Source organism: Mesoplodon densirostris, chromosome 4 (assembly GCF_025265405.1).
Source record: "Mesoplodon densirostris isolate mMesDen1 chromosome 4, mMesDen1 primary haplotype, whole genome shotgun sequence".
NCBI classification, from domain to species: domain Eukaryota; kingdom Metazoa; phylum Chordata; class Mammalia; order Artiodactyla; family Ziphiidae; genus Mesoplodon; species Mesoplodon densirostris.
The window spans coordinates 85,080,824-85,099,803 of NC_082664.1; the positions used below are offsets into that span (position 1 = coordinate 85,080,824).

The 18,980-nt window shown below is 38.3% G+C and overlaps 1 protein-coding gene across 1 annotated transcript in view; it reads right to left on the minus strand.

The window, feature by feature from the left end:
* Positions 1–3,160: 3,160 nt before the first annotated feature.
* The window catches only part of FSIP1 (fibrous sheath interacting protein 1), a 193,352-nt gene continuing 177,532 nt past the window's right edge, over positions 3,161–18,980 (minus strand). Inside the window, exon 11 of the mRNA XM_060096079.1 lies at positions 3,161–3,207. Coding sequence (XP_059952062.1) covers positions 3,161–3,207 — 47 coding nt within the window. The remainder of the gene's footprint in view (positions 3,208–18,980) is intronic.

Here is an 18,980-nt window from a genome sequence, read left to right on the forward strand (position 1 = left end):
TATTTATACTTACTGTATCCATGTTTATTTGTTTTCTGGCTTTATGTTATGAGGTATGGGTAAATTCCATCCTCAAACCAATAGAGTATACACAAAAAGAAATCACAGTAAGTAACAGGAACATTCATATTTCCTATACCATTTAGGAAGACTGAGTTGCTTAGATGACATATTTGCTGGATTTGTGGAATAGAAGAACAGAACAACAAATTAACCTGTCATATTAAAAACACAGCAATGAGAAATGTCCCCTCCAAGATGTGGGACCCAAAAGGATACAAGTTCATATTTTACCAATGTCACTAAATGTCATTTATTGAATCCTTTTCAAAGTCCAGTTCCGTTTCTAAAAACAATGAAAAAGGAAAACAGGAGTGAAGCACATAGAATTCACAGCTACATCTTCTGAGCCATGAATGAGGGCACTGGGTGGGCAACACCATTGCACGTTGTGGAGAAGCTTTAGAAACGTTAATGGAGGAAGAACTGTCCTCGAAAAGTTGGGTCAAACTCTACAGGTAACACTTTTTGGAGAACAACTATACCTTTGGTCAAAAACAGATGACTACAGAGACAAGTCGAATTTGGAAGAAATCCTAAAAATATATATACATATAAAAAATCAAATTATTTTGTGAAGAGAAGGCCAATGCCTTACAATAAGCAGAACTTGAGTTTCAGGTGGGCTAACCATGAATGTAGAACACTGGCCAATTTTTACTTTTAATAAGAACAGGTAGAATAAAAAAATTTATGAGTAGGTTAAAGGTCTCGCTTTGAGATCCATTAAAACAAAAAGGACTGGCTGAGTGAGATAGACTCTTTTTCCTTGTTGATCTCTCTCATTCTAGAAACATCTATCTAGGGTAGCATAGTCATATATAAGTATAAATTGCCAAATCATTTTATGGTATCCAGGTGAAGAGTCAGGAACTAGAAGGTGTTGGTAATGGTTAAAAAATTTGGAAAACTGATTTGAAAGAAATAATTCTTTGAAACATGACATTCACTCTCAGAGCAGCTCAACATGTGAAGTCTTGGGAGATAATTCTAATTCACTTTTAAGTAACAGAACAAAAGTAACTCAAAATATCAAGATGGGACAGAAAAAAGTGTTTGGGAACAGGAGGTTTTTCCCAGGCATGCTGCATACTCACTCCAAGACTGACCTTTGTATCAGGTTGTACTACAATACAGGATTTGTTAAAAATTAAAATTATGACATCGGTGTATAGCTTTTTCCTTCTATTTTATTGTCATGCATTTCAAAGAGTTGGATAGGACGGCAATAAACTTTACGTCCTCTGGGAATTTACAATAAAGGTGATGCCAGTAATTTTCTTGAGGAGTCATAAGTAGAAAAACCTCAAATTTTAAGATCCTAAATTTATTCCTGAAATGAATTAGCTCTTGCTCTTTTATATCTTTTCTTCTCTATCTTGTTCTGGGGCAAACACTCAGGTCTAAAAGGAACCTTAAAATAAAAACTTATTTTTTAATAACATTTTCTTTCCCTATCAGGGCAACCTTTCTTTCTTTTTTTTTTTTTTTTTTAATCTGGAACCTTCATGTTGAATATATTACACAAATTCAGCTTGCCAGTTCTTATTAGAGGTACCTTCAGTTGACATGCTATGGAATGGTGTCACCTCTTTTAATGGTAAAATTCACTACTTAAGATCATTCTGTTTTCCTTTCCTTCTCTTAAACTCTTGTAATATAAAGGTTCACTCTGCCCCAAATACCATTTGCAGGAACAGTTTATAAAGGCATAAGCTCTCTCTCCAACATCTATCTCCCTCTCCCCTTCTCTCCCTCTTTCCCGCTCTCCCTCTCTCCCTCCCTCTCCCTCTCTCTTTCTCTCTCTCACACACATACACATACATGTCAAACACCAGAAGCACATGGGTTTAGAAAGCTCCACTCCTCTGAAAGGCTTATGGGCAAAAATGGCTCCTCTCTATCACCACTGTAAATCCCCATCCATATCACCTCTCTCCTCTGATTGTTCTGACCCAAACCCTACGCACACATGTCACCCCTATGAGAGTCCAAAATCATGACTTTTAACCTCTGCTGGCAACGCACAGCAAAACTCTTAGCACCAAGACAAATTACACTGTAGCACATTAACATCATCAAGAACCACTGCTGTTTTAATATAAACTGAAAAAGGCTAGAAAAAGAAATTGCCTATCAATTCTTCTCAAAACAGTAGCTATAGAAGCCTTCACTTTAAAAAGTCAAGCAAATTTGACGTAAGCAATCACTAATATTATCCAATATCAGTAGATGAAAACATTCGAGCGAAAAATAATAATGCTACATATACATTATTCCAAATTTCGTTAAATGCTGCACAATAGTTTTTTTTTTTTTTTTTTTTTTTTTAGAATCAGAAATAAATTGGACTTCTAGTTCTAATGCCAATTCATCATATGGAGTGTTGACATAAAATGTTCTCACGAATCCAGGCTACTCACTTGTAACTAATAAACCCTCTCTCTTCAAATAGCACCACAGGTTATTTTTTTTTTAAGTAGCTGATCTTTATTTGCTGCATTGTAAAAGGCAAACTCTGAAAGAAAATAACTAAATATAATATATGTAATAATTCAGTCAAACTTCTGCTTATGAAAAGTACCATTACTAATAAGATAGCAAAGATAGCCTAACATTGCTTTGTTGAGAAAATTCAATTCTCTCCACGGCAAGTTGTACTTACTTAACAGGCATTAGAGAGGAGGAAAGAAGGGAAAGCAGGGGCAAAACTACAATTTATGGTGATCAAATCTGTCTAAATCACAATAAAGTGGCAACGTATCAAATCAAATACAAAACAATCATAGCATTTCAACTAGTTTTAACGTAGCACACATACATAAAATGTTGGTTTCTATAACGTATCCCTGATGTTGCAAATTTAGCAATAAAAAATTTTCCCAGGAATTTCAATGAAGAAAAACCATTGAACAATTATACCACGAGTCTCAAAAATATCAAGGAAATGTGAGCCAGAAAGAGAGAATCCGAACATTAAAATCATCATTTGAGGAATGGTCTCTATAACACATTCACTGAATTCAAAGAATTTGGGAAAAAAATGTGATTTAACTAAATTTACCAGCTTTCTTAAAAGCACACCCCAGCAAGTCTTTGCTTAAGATTCTTTACATTCTTCTGTTACACCTTCAGTCTCCTGTTCATCTGCACATTAAAAATAACCAAATATGTCAGAAATCTGCGCATAATTAAGAAAAACCATTAGCCTATAAAACATTAAATCCTTTTACACATGAGACAATAATCACATTCTCATTTAATACTGGACAGCTCACCACAAGCTGCATACAAAATTTACAAGAAAAAGTGAGAGATAAGGTGCCTGCCTTCATTGAGCTTATAGCTGAGGGAGAGTTTTTTGGGTTTTGAGAGCTAAAATGGTTATGGATTTGGAGTCAGGCATAATTTTTTTCTTCTTTGTACTAAGTTTCTGGGAAGTAGGGTGAAACCAAAAGTAAATGTAAATATTACAGTTAGGGTAGATTAGAACTAGTCACCTTTCATTTCTTTAATGTGAGAAACAAATTGTGACTCTAGCAGAAATGGAATGGAAATATTCTTCTTAGTGAGAATGTTATCAGAAAAGGCAGAACTGACAACAGCACCAAATAAAAGAAGACAATAAAATAGAATCAGGAGAAACTGGAACCCTCACACACTGCTGGTGGGAATGTGAACGGTGCAGCTGCTTGGGGAAAGTCTGGCAGTTCCTCAAAAGGTAACCAGAGACCCAGCAATTCTACTCCTAGGTATGTGCCCAAGAGAAATGAAAACATACATCTGCCTAAAAACGTGTGCACCAAGATACATATAACAGCCAAAAAGTAGGAACTCAGATGTCCATCGACTGATGAATGGATAAAGAAAATGTGGTAAACCCACACAAAAGAATATTATTCAACAATAAAACAGTAAAGTACTGATACATGCTACAACATGGATGAACCCTGAAAACATTATACTAAGAAGCCAAACACAAAAGGCCACATGTTGCATAATTCCATTTATATGAAGTGTCCAGACTAGGCAAATTCATAGAGTCATAAAATAGATTAGTGATCACCTATGGCTGGGGGGTTGGGAGAAAATGGGGAGTGACTGCAAGTTGGTACAGTGTTTTTCTCTGGGGTAAGGAAAATGATGTAAAATTGATAGTGGTGATGGATGCACAATTCTATGAATATACTAAAACCCACTGAATTGTATGGTATCATTGAATGGTGGCCCCAAAAAGGTTATGTCCACATCCTAATCCCTGGTACCTATGAAACTTATCTTACTTGGGAAAAGGGTCTTTGCAGACATAATTAATTAAGGATCTTGTGATAAGATCATGCTGGATTATCCAGGTGGGCCCTATATTCATTAACAAATGTCCTTTTAAGAGAAAAGCAGAGGGAAATTTGAGACACAGGCAGAGAGAGAAGGCAATGTGAAGACAGAGTCAGAGACTGGAGGGATGTGGTCACAAAGCAACGAAGCCAAAGAACGTCAACAGCCTGAGAAAGTGGAAGAAGGAAGCATCCTTCCCTAGAGCCTCCAAGCAGAGTGTGGTCTTGCTGACACCTTGATTTCAGACTTCAGGCCTCCACAACTAAGAGATGATAAATTTCTGTTGTGATCATTTGTTGTAGCAACCACAGGAAACTAACACAGGTATTTTAAAAAGATGTCAATAAAGCTGTAATTTAAAAAATCAACCTAATAGGGCTTCCCTGATGGCGCAGTGGTTGAGAGTCTGCCTGCCGATGCAGGGGACACGGGTTCGTGCCCCGGTGATGGAGGATCCCACAGGCCCGTGAGCCATGGCCGCTGAGCCTGCGTGTCCGGAGTCTGTGCTCCGCAATGGGAGAGGCCACAACAGTGAGAGGCCCGTGTACCGCAAAAAAAAAAAAAAAAATCAACCTAATAATTAAGGGTAAATGATCCGGAGTTTCAGAGAGTAAAGTGAGAAATGTAGTGATAGTGTCAATGCGTGGAGAGGAAACAGTAAACAGGACGTAGAGGAAGGTGGGATGGATGAGAAGTGCACCTCAGTAGCCCACACACACAATGAGCGATGATAAGACCACAGCCCCACGCCTTCATAAGTGCTAGTCCTTCTATCTGGAGTGTTTTCCCTCTTGCTCACCCAGTAAATGCCCACTCATCCTTGGAGGCTCAATTCAAATGCCACCTCCCCGTCACTCCAGTGTTCATCATTCCCTCTAGCGTTGTCAAATACTTTGGCAGGAAGCTCTTATATTCTACTTGTCCCACTATGCTGTGATTATCTGCTTAAGTGCCTGCCTTCATCAGTAGCCTATGAAATAATTCAGAGCAGTGATCATGTCCTACTCACCTGATAACCTAGGAATAGCATCCTTAATGAATGAATACGATGGAGCCCTGGAGCAGTGGTTTTCATCATAGCCACACAACAGAATCACCCAGACCCCATCCTCAGAACTGACTTTAAAAAATACAGATGCCCAGAGCCAAGCCCTAGAAATCAATTTAATTCTGGAATGAAACCGAGGCATTAACCTGTTTTTAAATCTCACCAGATGAATCTAATGTGCAGTCAGAGGTAAGAAGCATGGTGTAAGGGATGGACTCAGTAAAGCTTAACATGCCAGGCGGACCTGAGGCAGATGCCAAGGAGATAGAGGTCTGAAAATCAAAAGTACACAAAGCACAGATGATCCCATACTGGCTAAGTGTGTCTCCAAATAAAATACTAACCATGAAAGAGTAGAGAACTTGAGCTAGGACATGCTTGCTCTCAGTGCCTAAGAGGAAGGTTACCCACAAGAAGGACAACAGGGATGGTTGGGGAGATAAGAAGACAATCTAGAAAAGGTAGTGACCTTCATTAAAATGAAATTCAAGAAGATAAAGCAGGGATTGAGCAGATGGGAAAGATTACTTTCTGACATTATTTTCACCACCACCACATATGCTGGTATTTTTTATAATCCTAAAATAGAGTGACTAGCAAACCATCTAATTCAGATCTTCTCACACTTTACTGTGCATACAAATCACCTGCTGGGGGCATCCTGTTAACATGCAGACTCTGATACAGTAGACTGCAGCTCTAACAAGCTCCCAGGTGATGCTAATACTGCTGGTCCATAGATCTAGTCTACAGTAATGATCTTCAGTAACTTTTTCATTTTTTCATTTTACTCAATTTGAATGAAGCAATGGAATCAGAAGTTCCCAATACCTGATAAAGTGATAAGTTCATTACAGCTAAACATCAAAACTCTCCAACATGCCATTGTTCATTTTATACTACTAAGCGAAACAGTTAGAGAAAGTGATATTTTAGAGTAGAGAAAATAATCAGGGGCAAATATTTATATGAAAAGTCTACCTGAAGAAGAACTGAATTAAAGAAAATTAGATGAAAGTAACTTGAAAAGATAAATTCATCAGATATAAATTTACTATATACTAAGGTCTTATATAAAACAGGAATTAGCCCTGGGAATTTCTAACATGGCAGCTCTGATATTTTGATCAAAGAAACTTTGGAGGGTTGATTAAGTTACGAAGAGCATCTGAGAAGCAATCAGTAGCCTTGGAAAAGTAATTTAACAAATAATAACTAGGAGGCCTGAAGGCACACACTGAGAGAAAGAGAACTCCATCAAAGCAACGATGAGTTAAACATTTCCCTGAGAACAAGACAAAATATTTTTTAGTGGAAAAGAAAAAAGTCAGCTAGTAGTAGTATTATTTTCAGAATCTCACTGCTCCACTGCAAACCGGTAAGACTATAGTACAACAATGAAAACTTTCTCAAAACAATCTAGTTCCCTTCAAACTGTTCAGGTGGTATGAGTAATGATACACACTAACACACACCTCCTTCAAACTGCAACATCTTCCCAAAAGTCAGTCCACCTGCAACCATGCTTCACTGAGCAAGTTACAATCAGATCCTTTGATGGGCAGAATTTCAACATGAAATATATTTAGATTGTAAAGTTGTCATTGTTTAGAACTTGTTCCATCTGAGGACCCCAACAGGATAACAATTAGCTTTCTTACATCTAAACTGAATGCCATATTTCTCAAATATGCACAGCAAAATCTTGTGGCTTGCATTAATTTGACAGACTGAATACTCCATATCAGGGACTCTGATTTCAGTAAGTCTGGCTTGGGCCTTGGACACAGGTATAAAACAGACAGGGCCTCCCTGGTGGCGCAAGTGGTTGGGAGTCCGCCTGCCGATGCAGGGGATACGGGTTCGTGCCCCGGTCTGGGAGGATCCCATGTGCCGCGGAGCGGCTGGGCCCGTGGGCCTTGGCCGCTGAGCCTGCGCGTCCGGAGCCTGTGCTCCGCAACGGGGGAGGCCACAACAGTGAGAGGCCCGCATACCGCAAAAAAAAAAAAAAAAAAAACAGACAAACAAAAAATTTCCCAGATGATCTCTACCTTCACCCTGGTTAGGAATAATGCTCTGTGGTTTGTAACAGTGCTTTCTCAAACTTCACTGTAAGTACCACAGGGGGATCTTATTAAAGTGCAAGGGGCCTTAGGCCCTGCATTTCTAACGAGCCCCCAGTGACTGGACAACACTCTAAGCAGCAAAGGCTTATAACATGGGATGGAAATCATATGGTCCCAAAGGACCAAGCACATGAAGTAGAGGGCCAGACAGGGGCCATGTTTTCCAGGAGAGTACATGCTCCTTCTAAAGTGAACATCTGCTATTCAGCTCCCCTCCCCAGTGGAAGACCTGCTGATTTGTTAGAAAAGTCAGAAATCCAGGCTTTTGTGAGAAATCTCCTGATGAAATGTTAAATATATACTATGTAGGCCAACCAAGTCCAGTCACTGAGCTAATCTTTTTTTTTTTTTGAGCTAATCATTTTATGTGGCTTTTCTCATTTGATCCCTATTACAACCCTAGAGGGTAAGGTACTAAAGCCAACTTATCTTACAGATAAGGGAACCAAGGTAGAGAGGAGAAAGAGATTAAGTAACTTGCATAAGATCATCTGCTAAAAGCCGAGCAAGGATTCAAACCCAGGTCTGTCTCACTCACAGCCCACACTCCTAACACTAGGCCAGATCATGCCGGTGGGTGAGTGAACAAGGCATCTCTCTGCTCATCTAGGTTCTAGCCTCGAATCTTGCTACTTACCTGGACTCTATTAACTTTGTCCTTTGGGTAATTTATTTGCTCTTTGGTTTTATGTTCTCAGTTTCAATTTAGAGTGACCAACCAGCCCAGTTTGCCAGGGACTGAGGGTTTCCCAAGACAAGGGCCATTCAGTGTAAAACCAGGACACTCCTGAGCAAACCAAGACAGTTGGTCACCCTAGTTTTCATTTAGGGGTGTTATTTTAAAAACAACCTTGGGGGCTTCCTTGGTGGTGGTCCGGGAAGATCCCACATGCCGCGGAGCGGCTGGGCCCGTGAGCCATGGCCGCTGAGCCTATGCGTCCGGAGCCTGTGCTCTGCAACGGGAGAGGCCACAACAGTGAGAGGCCCGCGTACCGCAAAAAAACAAAAAAAACAAAAAAAAAAAAAACCACAACCTTATCTGACTCATTGCATTTGTTAGAAATTTTTAAGAACGTTATTCACTAAATGGGTCCTATGGGAAATTCCACTTTGTTTTTCCTTGAAGAATTAATATAGTCCTGTCCCCCTTCTTTACTATGTGACTTTGTGTCCCTTTTTGCCCTATTTTATTGTTGTTATTTGTTAATCCTATTTTCCTCTTTGTGATATGAATTTATGTTGATAAGCAGTTCAAGTGCCTGTTGGGAAAAAGAGAATACTGTACATGCATAGATGCCTTTTTGATCTTCTAGGAAGCAATTCCACATAAGATACTTAAGTACTAGACTAACCATAGACCTGAAGCACCAGTGTACTTGGCGGTGTCTCCCAGGTTGATGGGACCAAAGACCACTTACTCTCCTCACACTTCCATGTGGAGGAACCTACAGTGGGGGTGTATCCAGCGTCACCCCACCCCACCTCCCCTCTCCCCATGGGAAGAATAGTCAGTTATCTGATTGGTGAGTTTAGGGGAAGAAATGGCATGCTCAGCTCACTCCTCCCTCCAAGGGGGTCAGCATCCCCTGCCCAGGGTGCTCCTTTGCTGCTCTGTACTATTGCTCCATGTGGACAGGTCTCCATGGGTGAGGCTTGAGGATTTTCACCTCTGCCAGTGACTGGGTGTATAAGTTCATTTTGAGGGTGTAGCATTAGGAAGACCATTTGGCTGCCTGCCCAGGTAACAACAATCCCCTACGTTTCATCAGCAATAAAGCCAACCTCTTTGATCTCCATTTGTCAGAATCTATCCATCTCTCAACTGGTTTGATAGGGGTGGGGAAGGGAAGGGACTATTTATCAATCTCCTGAAACCCCAACAGTAAGTGAGTACAACACTGACCTTACTGGACCTTGTATCCAGAAAGTCAAATAACAGTAGTTACCACTAAGCTTAAAGCACAAACATGAAAAATGAAGTATTTCAGGAGGAGAGATCAAGGTGGCAGAGTAAAAGGACATGAGGCTCACCTTCCCCCACAAACACATCAAAAACACATCTCCATGTGAAACAATTCTCTCTGAAAACTGGCAGACGGACTCCTATACAACCAAGGCTGTAAGAAAGATACACAGAGAATCAGGCAGGAAGAGAAGAAAGCAATCGGGTTGGGACCTGTGCCCCTGGAAGAGGACTCGGAGGAAAAGGGAGATTACACGGGCGGACACCTGCACTGGGGAGTGAGCAGTTCGAGCCACAGATTGGGCACCCCAGGCTGGGGTCCTACACAGGGGAGACAAGCCCCCTTAGCTGGTTGGAGGACCACTAGGACAAACAGAAGGGCTATGAGAAGCCTGGACTCTGCCTGTGAGGAGCGTAGGTGCACTGACTACCCCCAGGCAGGGCGGAGAGATGTCTGCTCAGGGCAGCCAGGTTTCCTGCAACCACAACTGCCTTGCTGTGTGCCCAGCCTGACCTCCAGCCCTGCTCACCCCATGCCACAGCATGGCACTGGATCTGAGGCGCCCATGACCAAGAAAAGATGCAAAGTTGGGACACAGAGGCAACCCAGTCCCAAGATGGAGCCCGGGTGGGGTGGCGGTGGCCACAGCTGGCGTTTACTCAAGCGGCTCCTCAGAAGCCACCCAGATCTCTGACAGCAGTTCCTCCACCACAGCTCACCTCCTGATACACATCAAGAGGGCACACGGCTTCTGCTAGCCTTGCAGAGTGGCTAAGCCACAGGGAAGGGGTGGTAGAGGCTGGGGGCAGTGATCGGCTGTGAGGGGCAAAGGGGACTTGCACCTGAGGCTGCATCTGAGCAAAGACATGGGTGCCTCCACAAGCATCACATCCGACCACTGTCTGTGCATGGGCCCCACTTACTTCAGCACCGCCTCCTCTGTGACGAGGGTCCCGGTATAAGGAGAGGGAAAAACACACACTTAAAGGGAGCAGAGCCAGCTTGGGCCCAACCTCCAGGGCTTCTGCTCCAGCAACTTGAGATCAGACCTCACCCCTAACACGGCAGTGACAGCCACTGAGCAGAGAGGGAGTCCTACTTCACACACAGCACCAGTTCTAGCCCCTATATCTACAGCCCCACCCCCTACCAAGGGGATAGCTGCCAGAAAACCCTGAGGAAAAATATGACTTGGGTTGACCTCAATCCAGCTCTCCCACCCAAGGCAGTGATACATGCAGTCCACACAGGGATGCTCCCACATAATAACACCCCTTTAAGAACACAATCAGTAACTGTTTTACCTAAATTCACAGAAGCAGAAAAAGTCAAGTAAAATGAAAAGGCAGAGGAACTACTCTCAATTGAAAGACAGAGAAAAACCCTGAAAAAATAAGTAATAAAATAGTAATAAACAATTTACCAGATAAAGAATTCAAAACATTGGTAATAATAAGGTTAACTGAATTAGGGAAAAGGATTGATATAAACAGTGAACATTTTAACAAGGAACTAGAAAATATAAAAAAGACCCAATCAAAAATGAATGATTCAATAGCTGAAATAAAAAAACACATTAGAAAGAATGAATAGCAGATCAAGTGATACAGAAGAATGAATAAGTGATCTGGAAGATAAAATAATGGAAATCACACAATCAGACCAGCAGACAGAAAAACTAATTTTAAAAAATAAAAGCAATTTAAGAGATCCCTGAGATAACATTAAGCATACCTACACTCACATTATAGAAGTCCCAAAAGGAGAACAGAGAGAGAAGGGGATAGAAAATGGATTTGAGGAAATTATGGTTGAAAACTTCACAAAACTGAAGAAGGAAACAGATATCCAAGTACAGGAAACTCAGAGAGTCCCAAACAAGATGAACCCAAACAGACTCACACCAAGGCATATCATAATTAAAATGACAAAAGTTAAAGAGAGAATTCTAAAAGCAGCACGAGAAAAGCAAAGAGCTATATAAAATGGAATTCCCATAAAGCCACCAGCTGATTTCTCTGCAGAAGTGTTGCAGGCCAGAAGGGAGTGGCATGATATATTCAAAGTGCTGAAAGGGAAAAACTTGCAACCTAGGATACTGTACCCAGCAAGATTACCACTTAGAATAGAAGAGATAAAGAAGTTCTCAGACAAGCAAAAACTAAAAGAACTCAGCAATACTAAACCTACCCTAAAAGAAATATTCAAGGGTCTCCTGTAACTGGAAAAGAATAAAGAATCTATAGGAAAGGGAAAATCCCACTAGGAAAGGCAAATATATAGCAAGGATTGAGGATCAACCACTTAAAAAGCCAGTATGTAGAGTAAAAGACAAAATATTGTAAAAGCAACTATAACTACAACAAACAGATAAGGGATGCATGAAGATGTAAAATATGACATGAAAAACACAAATTGTGAGGGAGGGAGTGAAAAATGTAGATCTTTTAGAATGTGTTTGAACTTAAATGACAGCCAGTTTCAAACTATAGATATAATTATAGGTCAAGAAATATGAACCCCATGGTAACCACAAATCAAAAATCTAAAATAGATACATAAAAACTAAAAGTAAAGGAACACAAGTATACTACTAAACAGAATAATCAAACCACAAGGGAAGAAACAAAAAGAAGTAATAAACAGAGAAGAAAACAAGTAATAAAATGGCAATAAGCACATACCTACCAATAATTACCTTAAATGTCACTGGACTAAATGCTCCCACCATAAGACATAGGGTGGCTGATTGGGAAAAAAAACAAGACCCTTCAATATGCTACCTACAAAAGACCTACTTCAGGACTGAAGATACACACAGACTGAAAGTTAGGCAATAGAAAAAGGTATTTAATAAAACAGAAATGAAAAGAAAGTAGGGGTAGCAATACTCATATCAGACCAAACTTTAAAACAAAGCCTATAACAAAAGGGCATTATATAATGATAAAATACAAGAAGAGAATGGTACACTTGTTAACATACAGGCACTCAATACAGGAGCACCTAAATATATAAAGCAAATTCTAATAGATATAAATGGGATAAACTGACAATAATACATTAACAGTAGAAGACTTTAACACCTCCCTTACTATAATGGACATATCATTCAGACATAAAATCAATGAGGCAACAGTGGTCTTATGATACAATAGACTAGTTGGATTTAATAGGTATCTACAGGACTGTACATCCAAAAACAGCAGAATACACGTTCTTTTCAAGTGCACATGGTAGGCCACATGCTAGGCCACAAAACAAGTCTCAACATGTTTAAGATGATAGAAAGTATATCAAGCATTTTTGCTGACCACAACAGTATGAAACTAGATATCAATTACAAAAAGAAAAATGGGAAAAGAACAAACATGTGAAGACTAAACACCATGCTACTAAAAAAAACAATGGGTCAATGAAGAAATCAAAGAGGAAATCAGAAAATACCTCAAGACAAATGAACATGGAAACACAACACTCCAAAATCTATAGGATGCAGCAAAAGCATTTCCAAGAGGGAACTTCATAGAGATACAGGCCTTTATCAAGAAACAAGAAAAATCTCAAATAAACAGCATAACCTACCGCCTAAAAGAATTAGAAAAAAAAGAACAAACAAGGCCCAAAGTCAGCAGAAGGAAGGATATAATAAAGGATTTATAAATTGAAGGATTTATTTCAAAGAGGAAATAAATAAAATAGAAACCCAAAAAATAGAAAATATCAATGAAAACAGGAGATGTTTTCTTTTGTAAAGGTAAACAGAATTGATAAAACTTTAGCCTCACTCACCAAGAAGAAAAGAGGAGAGGATCCAAATAAAATAGGAAATAAAAGAGAAGAAAAGCAACTGATACCACAGAGATACAAAAAATCAGAATAGAATACTATGACCAATTATATGCCAACAAATTGGACAACCTAGAAGAAATGGACAAATTTCTAGAAACATACAGCCTGCCAAGACTGACTCACAAAGAAACAGACAATTTGAACAAACCTGACATTAGTAGTGAAATTGAATTTGTAATAAAAAAAAAAACTTCCCAGCAAACAGAAGTCCAGGACCAGATAGCTTCATGGGTAAATTCTACCAAACATATAAAGAAGAACGAATACCCATCCTTCTCAAACTATTCCAAAAAAATTGAAATGGATGAAACACTCCCAAATTCATTCTACAAGGCCACCATTACCCTGATACCAAAACCAGACAACGATACTACAAAAAAAGAAAATTACAGGCCAATAGCTTTGATAAATATAGATGCAAAAATCCTCAATGAAATATTATCAAACCAAATCCAACAATATACAAAAAGGATCATACACTATGATCAAGTAGGATTTATCCCAGGGATTCAAGGACGGTTCAACATCTGCAAATCAATCAATGTGAAATACCACACTAACAAAAGAAAAGATAAAATTACATGATTATCTCAATAGACACAGAAAAAGCATTTGACAAAATTCATCATTCATTCATGAAAAAACTCTCATCCAAGTGGCTCTAGGGGGAACATATCTCAACATAATAAAGGCCATTTATGACAAACCCATAGCTAACATCATACTCAACAGAGAAAAGTTAAAAGCCTTTCCTCTAAATTCAAGAACAAGATAAGGTTGCCCACTCTTGACACTTCTATTTAACATAGTATCAGAAGTACTAGCCACAGCAATCAGACAATAAAAAGAAATAAAAGGCACAGAAATTGAAGGGGGAGAAGTAGAACTGTCACTATTTGCAGATGACATGATACTTTAATATAGAAAACCCTAAAGTCTCTACCCAAAAGCCATTAGAACTAATAAATGAATTCAGCAAGGTAGATGATACAAGATTAATATACAGAAATCTGTTGCTTTTCCATACGCTAATAATGAACTATCAGAAAAAATAGTTTTCCCTTTTTAAACCAATCTCTTTTAAAATCACATCAAAAAGAATAAAATACCTAGGAATAAATTTAACGAAGGAGGTTGAAGAACTATACTCTGAAAACTATAAAACATTGATAAAGGAAATTGAAGATGATACAAAGAAATGGAAAAATATCCTGTGCTCTTGGATTAGAAGAATTAATATTGTTAAAATGTCCATACTACCCAAAGCAATATACAGATTTGATGCAATTCTTATCAAAATACCCATGACATTTCACACAACTGGAACAAATAATCCTAAAATTCAGATGGAACCACAGAAGACCCCAAATTGCCAAAGAAATCTTGAGAAAAAAAGAACAAAGCAGGAGGTACCACCCTCAGACTTCAAACTATACTACAAAGCTACAGTAATCAAAACAGCATGGTACAAAAACAGGCACATAGATCAACGGAACAGAACAGGGAGCCCAGAAATAAAACCACACACTTATGTTCAATTAACCTATAACCTAGGAGGCAAGAATATACAATGGAGAAAAGACAGTCTCTTCAAGAAGTGGTGCTGGGGAAACTGGGCAGTTACAAGTAAAAGAATGAGATCACAACATTTCCTCACACCATATACAAAAATAAACTCAAAATAGATTAAAGACCTAAATGTAAGACCTGAAACCATAAAACTCCTAGAAGACAACATAGGTATAACATTCTTTGACATAAATTGTAGCAAAAATTTTTTGGACCTTTCTCCTAAGGCAAAAGAAATAAAAGCAAAAATAAACAAATTGGACCTAATTAAACTTAAAAGCTTTTGCACAACAAAGGAAACCATCAACAAAACAAAAAGACAACCTACAGAATGGGAGAAAATATTTGCAAATGATATGACTGAAAAAAGGTTAATATCAAAAACACATCAACAGGTCATACAACTCAATATCAAAAAACAAACAATGAGCAGAAGATCTGAATAGACATTTTTCCAAAGAGGACATGCAGATGTCTTACAGGCACATGAAAAGATGTTCAACATCACTAATTATCAGAGAAATGCAAATCAAAACAAAATGGGATATCACCTTACACCTGTCAGAATGGCTATCATCAAAAAGCCTACAAATAACAAATGCTGGAGAGGATGTGAAGAAAAGGAAACCCTTGTACACTGTTGATGCAAATGTAAATTGGTGCAGCCACTATGGAAAACAGTACAGAGGTTCCTCAAAAAACTAAAAATATAACTGCCAAATGACCCAGCAATTCCCTCCTGGGTCTATACCCAGAAAAAATGAAAACACTAATTCGAAGATACATGTACCCCAATGTTCATAATAGCACTATTTACAACTGCCAAAATATGGAAGCCACCCAGTGTCCATCAACAGACAAATAGATAAGAAGTGTTATAAATATATATATACAATGGAATATTACTCAGCCATTAAAAAGTATAAAATTCTGCAATTTGCAGCCATGCGGATGGACCCAGAGAATATTATGCTTAGTAGAATAAGTCAGACAAAGAAAGACAAATACTGTATGATATCACTTACATGTGGAATCTAAAAATTAATACAAATGAATGTATATAGCAAAACAGAAAGTGACTCACAGATATAGAAGACAAACTAGTGGTTACCAGATGGGGAAAGGAAGAGGGGAGGGGTAAATTAGGGCTATGGGATTAAGAGATACAAACCACTCTGTATAAAATAGATAAGCAACAAGGATATATTGTATAGCACAAGGAATTGTAGCCATTATCTTGTAACAACTACTAATGGAGTATAATCTTAAAAATACTGAATCACTATGCTGTACACCTACAACCAATGTAATTTTGTACATCAACTGTATTTCAAAAAAAAATGAGGTACTTCACACTAGAAACTTTTAAAACATCTGTGAAGCAAATCCTTATTTTTAATATCACAATTGAAACTGGTCCTCAATGTCACTAGGCTTGGTCCCTTTTGAAGTTTTATCTGACTCTGCCTTTTAGAAGCAGAATTTTAATATTCAAACAGACCTCAGTTCATCAAGGAAAAGAAAACTACATATCAATAATATTTGCTATTTAAAGAGAAAATGATAAATGGTTCTTCTATTTTCTTCCTCTCTGCTTACAGAAATCTCATCTGACTCATATTCACACATCTGTTTCCTGAGAAAGAGAGGGAATATAATGTAACACCTGAACACACTGCAATTTCTCGTTACAATTACATCTTTAAAGGGCTTTTTGCCAAGAAAACTGGTTTAGCATGTTCATTTTTGATGTTTTGGTGTTCATTTTTGCATAAAGTACATAATGTCCAATTTAGTATTTTAGAATAAACTGATTAGCAAGTTATTTTAATAATTGTAAATGCTGAGGTTAGTAAAAGAAAAACTCCAGCTTCAGATAGGCTGACCTGCTCTCAAAATAATATGTAGGACCTATTCCTTAAGGTTTATTATGTAATAAACAGAAAGTAAAATTGGTTCATATATTCACATCTGTGCCATCTTAAGCCTCCATACTCACAGGGTCATTTTAGTCAAACATTAGGATTATCTAGCACCATCAGAGGCATGTTTTCTAAAGTTATAGGTAAGCCACCATAGCTTCTTTCCATTAAGTCACATTAAGTTCTAATTTATTCCATCTTTTCATGTTCTACTCAGTGACAAATATACATCAGTGTGACTGCCATTCACATGGAAGTAAAGTCATATCTTAGCAAAATGCTGTTCCAAAGCCCCACACACTGACTCCACAGGAACGAGACCTCATAGACAGTAAATCATCATACCCAACTAAGTAAGTCTGATTACAGTAGACAAAGGGGAAATGCAGATACTTTGTTTCTACTAAAAACCTTCTGTCCAAAAAGAAAGAAAGAATATCTTCTGTCCAAAAAGAAAAGAAAATACAAAAAGAAAGAAAGAAAAAGAGTAGAATAAAGTTCTCATGGAGTATTTATTAAATGAAGATCTTGGTGGGAGAAGGCAGACCACACTCATTTAATTGAATCGCATGTTGTAAGTGAACTCTGCTGCTAGGTAAAAACTGTATAGCTTGTGGAATTTCACTAAAAGAAAAAAAGAAAAAAGTTCCAAATCTTTATATAGAATGTGAGGTTTGCATAATTCTTAAGCAATACCACCTGCTTTCATTCATAATGCAAAGAATAAATGTGAACCATACTTTCAGTGCATTATTCTAAAACTGGATAATTTAAATTTCTTTATTTATTAAACAGGCACTTGATTTAAGGCAGCACTTTGGACATAATAGAAGATGTAACAATGAATCAGAAGATAGGACCCCTGTCCTCAAAAAGGTTACACAATTCTAAGGGAGAAAAAGTGTGGGTGTGTGTGCAAAATGATGTCAAGAGAGTGTGTATAAAATGATGTGATCAATACCCTTGGACATTCAGAAGAGAAGTAAGACTTTTAAAAGAGAAGACGAGGGAAGGTTACATTCAGAGAGGATGGGGTTAGAATTCAACTACTATTGAAGGGATACCTGAACAAGCCTGAGAAGAAAGGGGCCTGAGCAACTTGGGAAAGCACTGGGAATCCTGAGCCCAGATGAGCTACAACCTGAAAAACATTTAGGGCACTAGATAGAGATTGATTTCAAAGGGAACTGCAGGTCAGAGTGTGGAGGCCTTGAACAGCAGGCCTGTTCAAGAATTCAGACTTCATTCAATAGGCGGAGGAGAGCCATAGAAGCTTTTTGAGCTGGGAAGTATGTTTATCAAAGTTGTACTTTGGGGGAATTAGTTTAGGTGGTTGACAATGGCAGGAGAGGAGAAACCAGAGGCAGGGAGGCCTGATCAGGTTATTGCATTGGTCCAGTTGTGGTAGGAAGAGCAAGGGAGGGATGGACATGGGAGACACTGCAGGAGCAGAACAAACAAGATTTGTAGATTGGAAGTGGGAAGCAAGAGAGAGGGAAGATTCAATGATGACTCAGATTTTAAGCCTGGGTAGTTGAGGTAACAGAAGTCAAGAGGACAATCTGAGTTGAGAGGGAAGAATGAGGAAATCAGTTTGAGGCCATATCTAGATGGCAGTTAGAAATACAGGGCTGAGGAGTTAGTTCAGAATTAATAGATTACAGATTTAATAGGTAATAGATATAGATTTAATAGACAATATATTTTAGAGTAATCTACACGAGAGGAAAAGCTGAAGCTATTTAAAGACTCAACAAATACAACACAGACTGTTAGACTTCTAACATAAATAAATAATTGAATATTTGTTTATATCAAAAAACTGCCCATAGTACTTGTATCCTGTACCATTGTACCATTGTAAGATGCAACACTGGGTCAAAATTTAAAAAAAAACAAAAAACCTGACACTATACAAGTAGCTGGAATGGGAAGTTTGCATACAGAAACGAACAAAACCACAATGATATATGGCATTTTACAAATTCATTCCTTGGAACAAATTTTCATCACTGAAATTTGGAAGTTAAAATACTAAGCAAATCTACTCAAATTATTTGTATCCATTCAAACTAATTTCTCTTTTCCTCTGAAATCAACATTA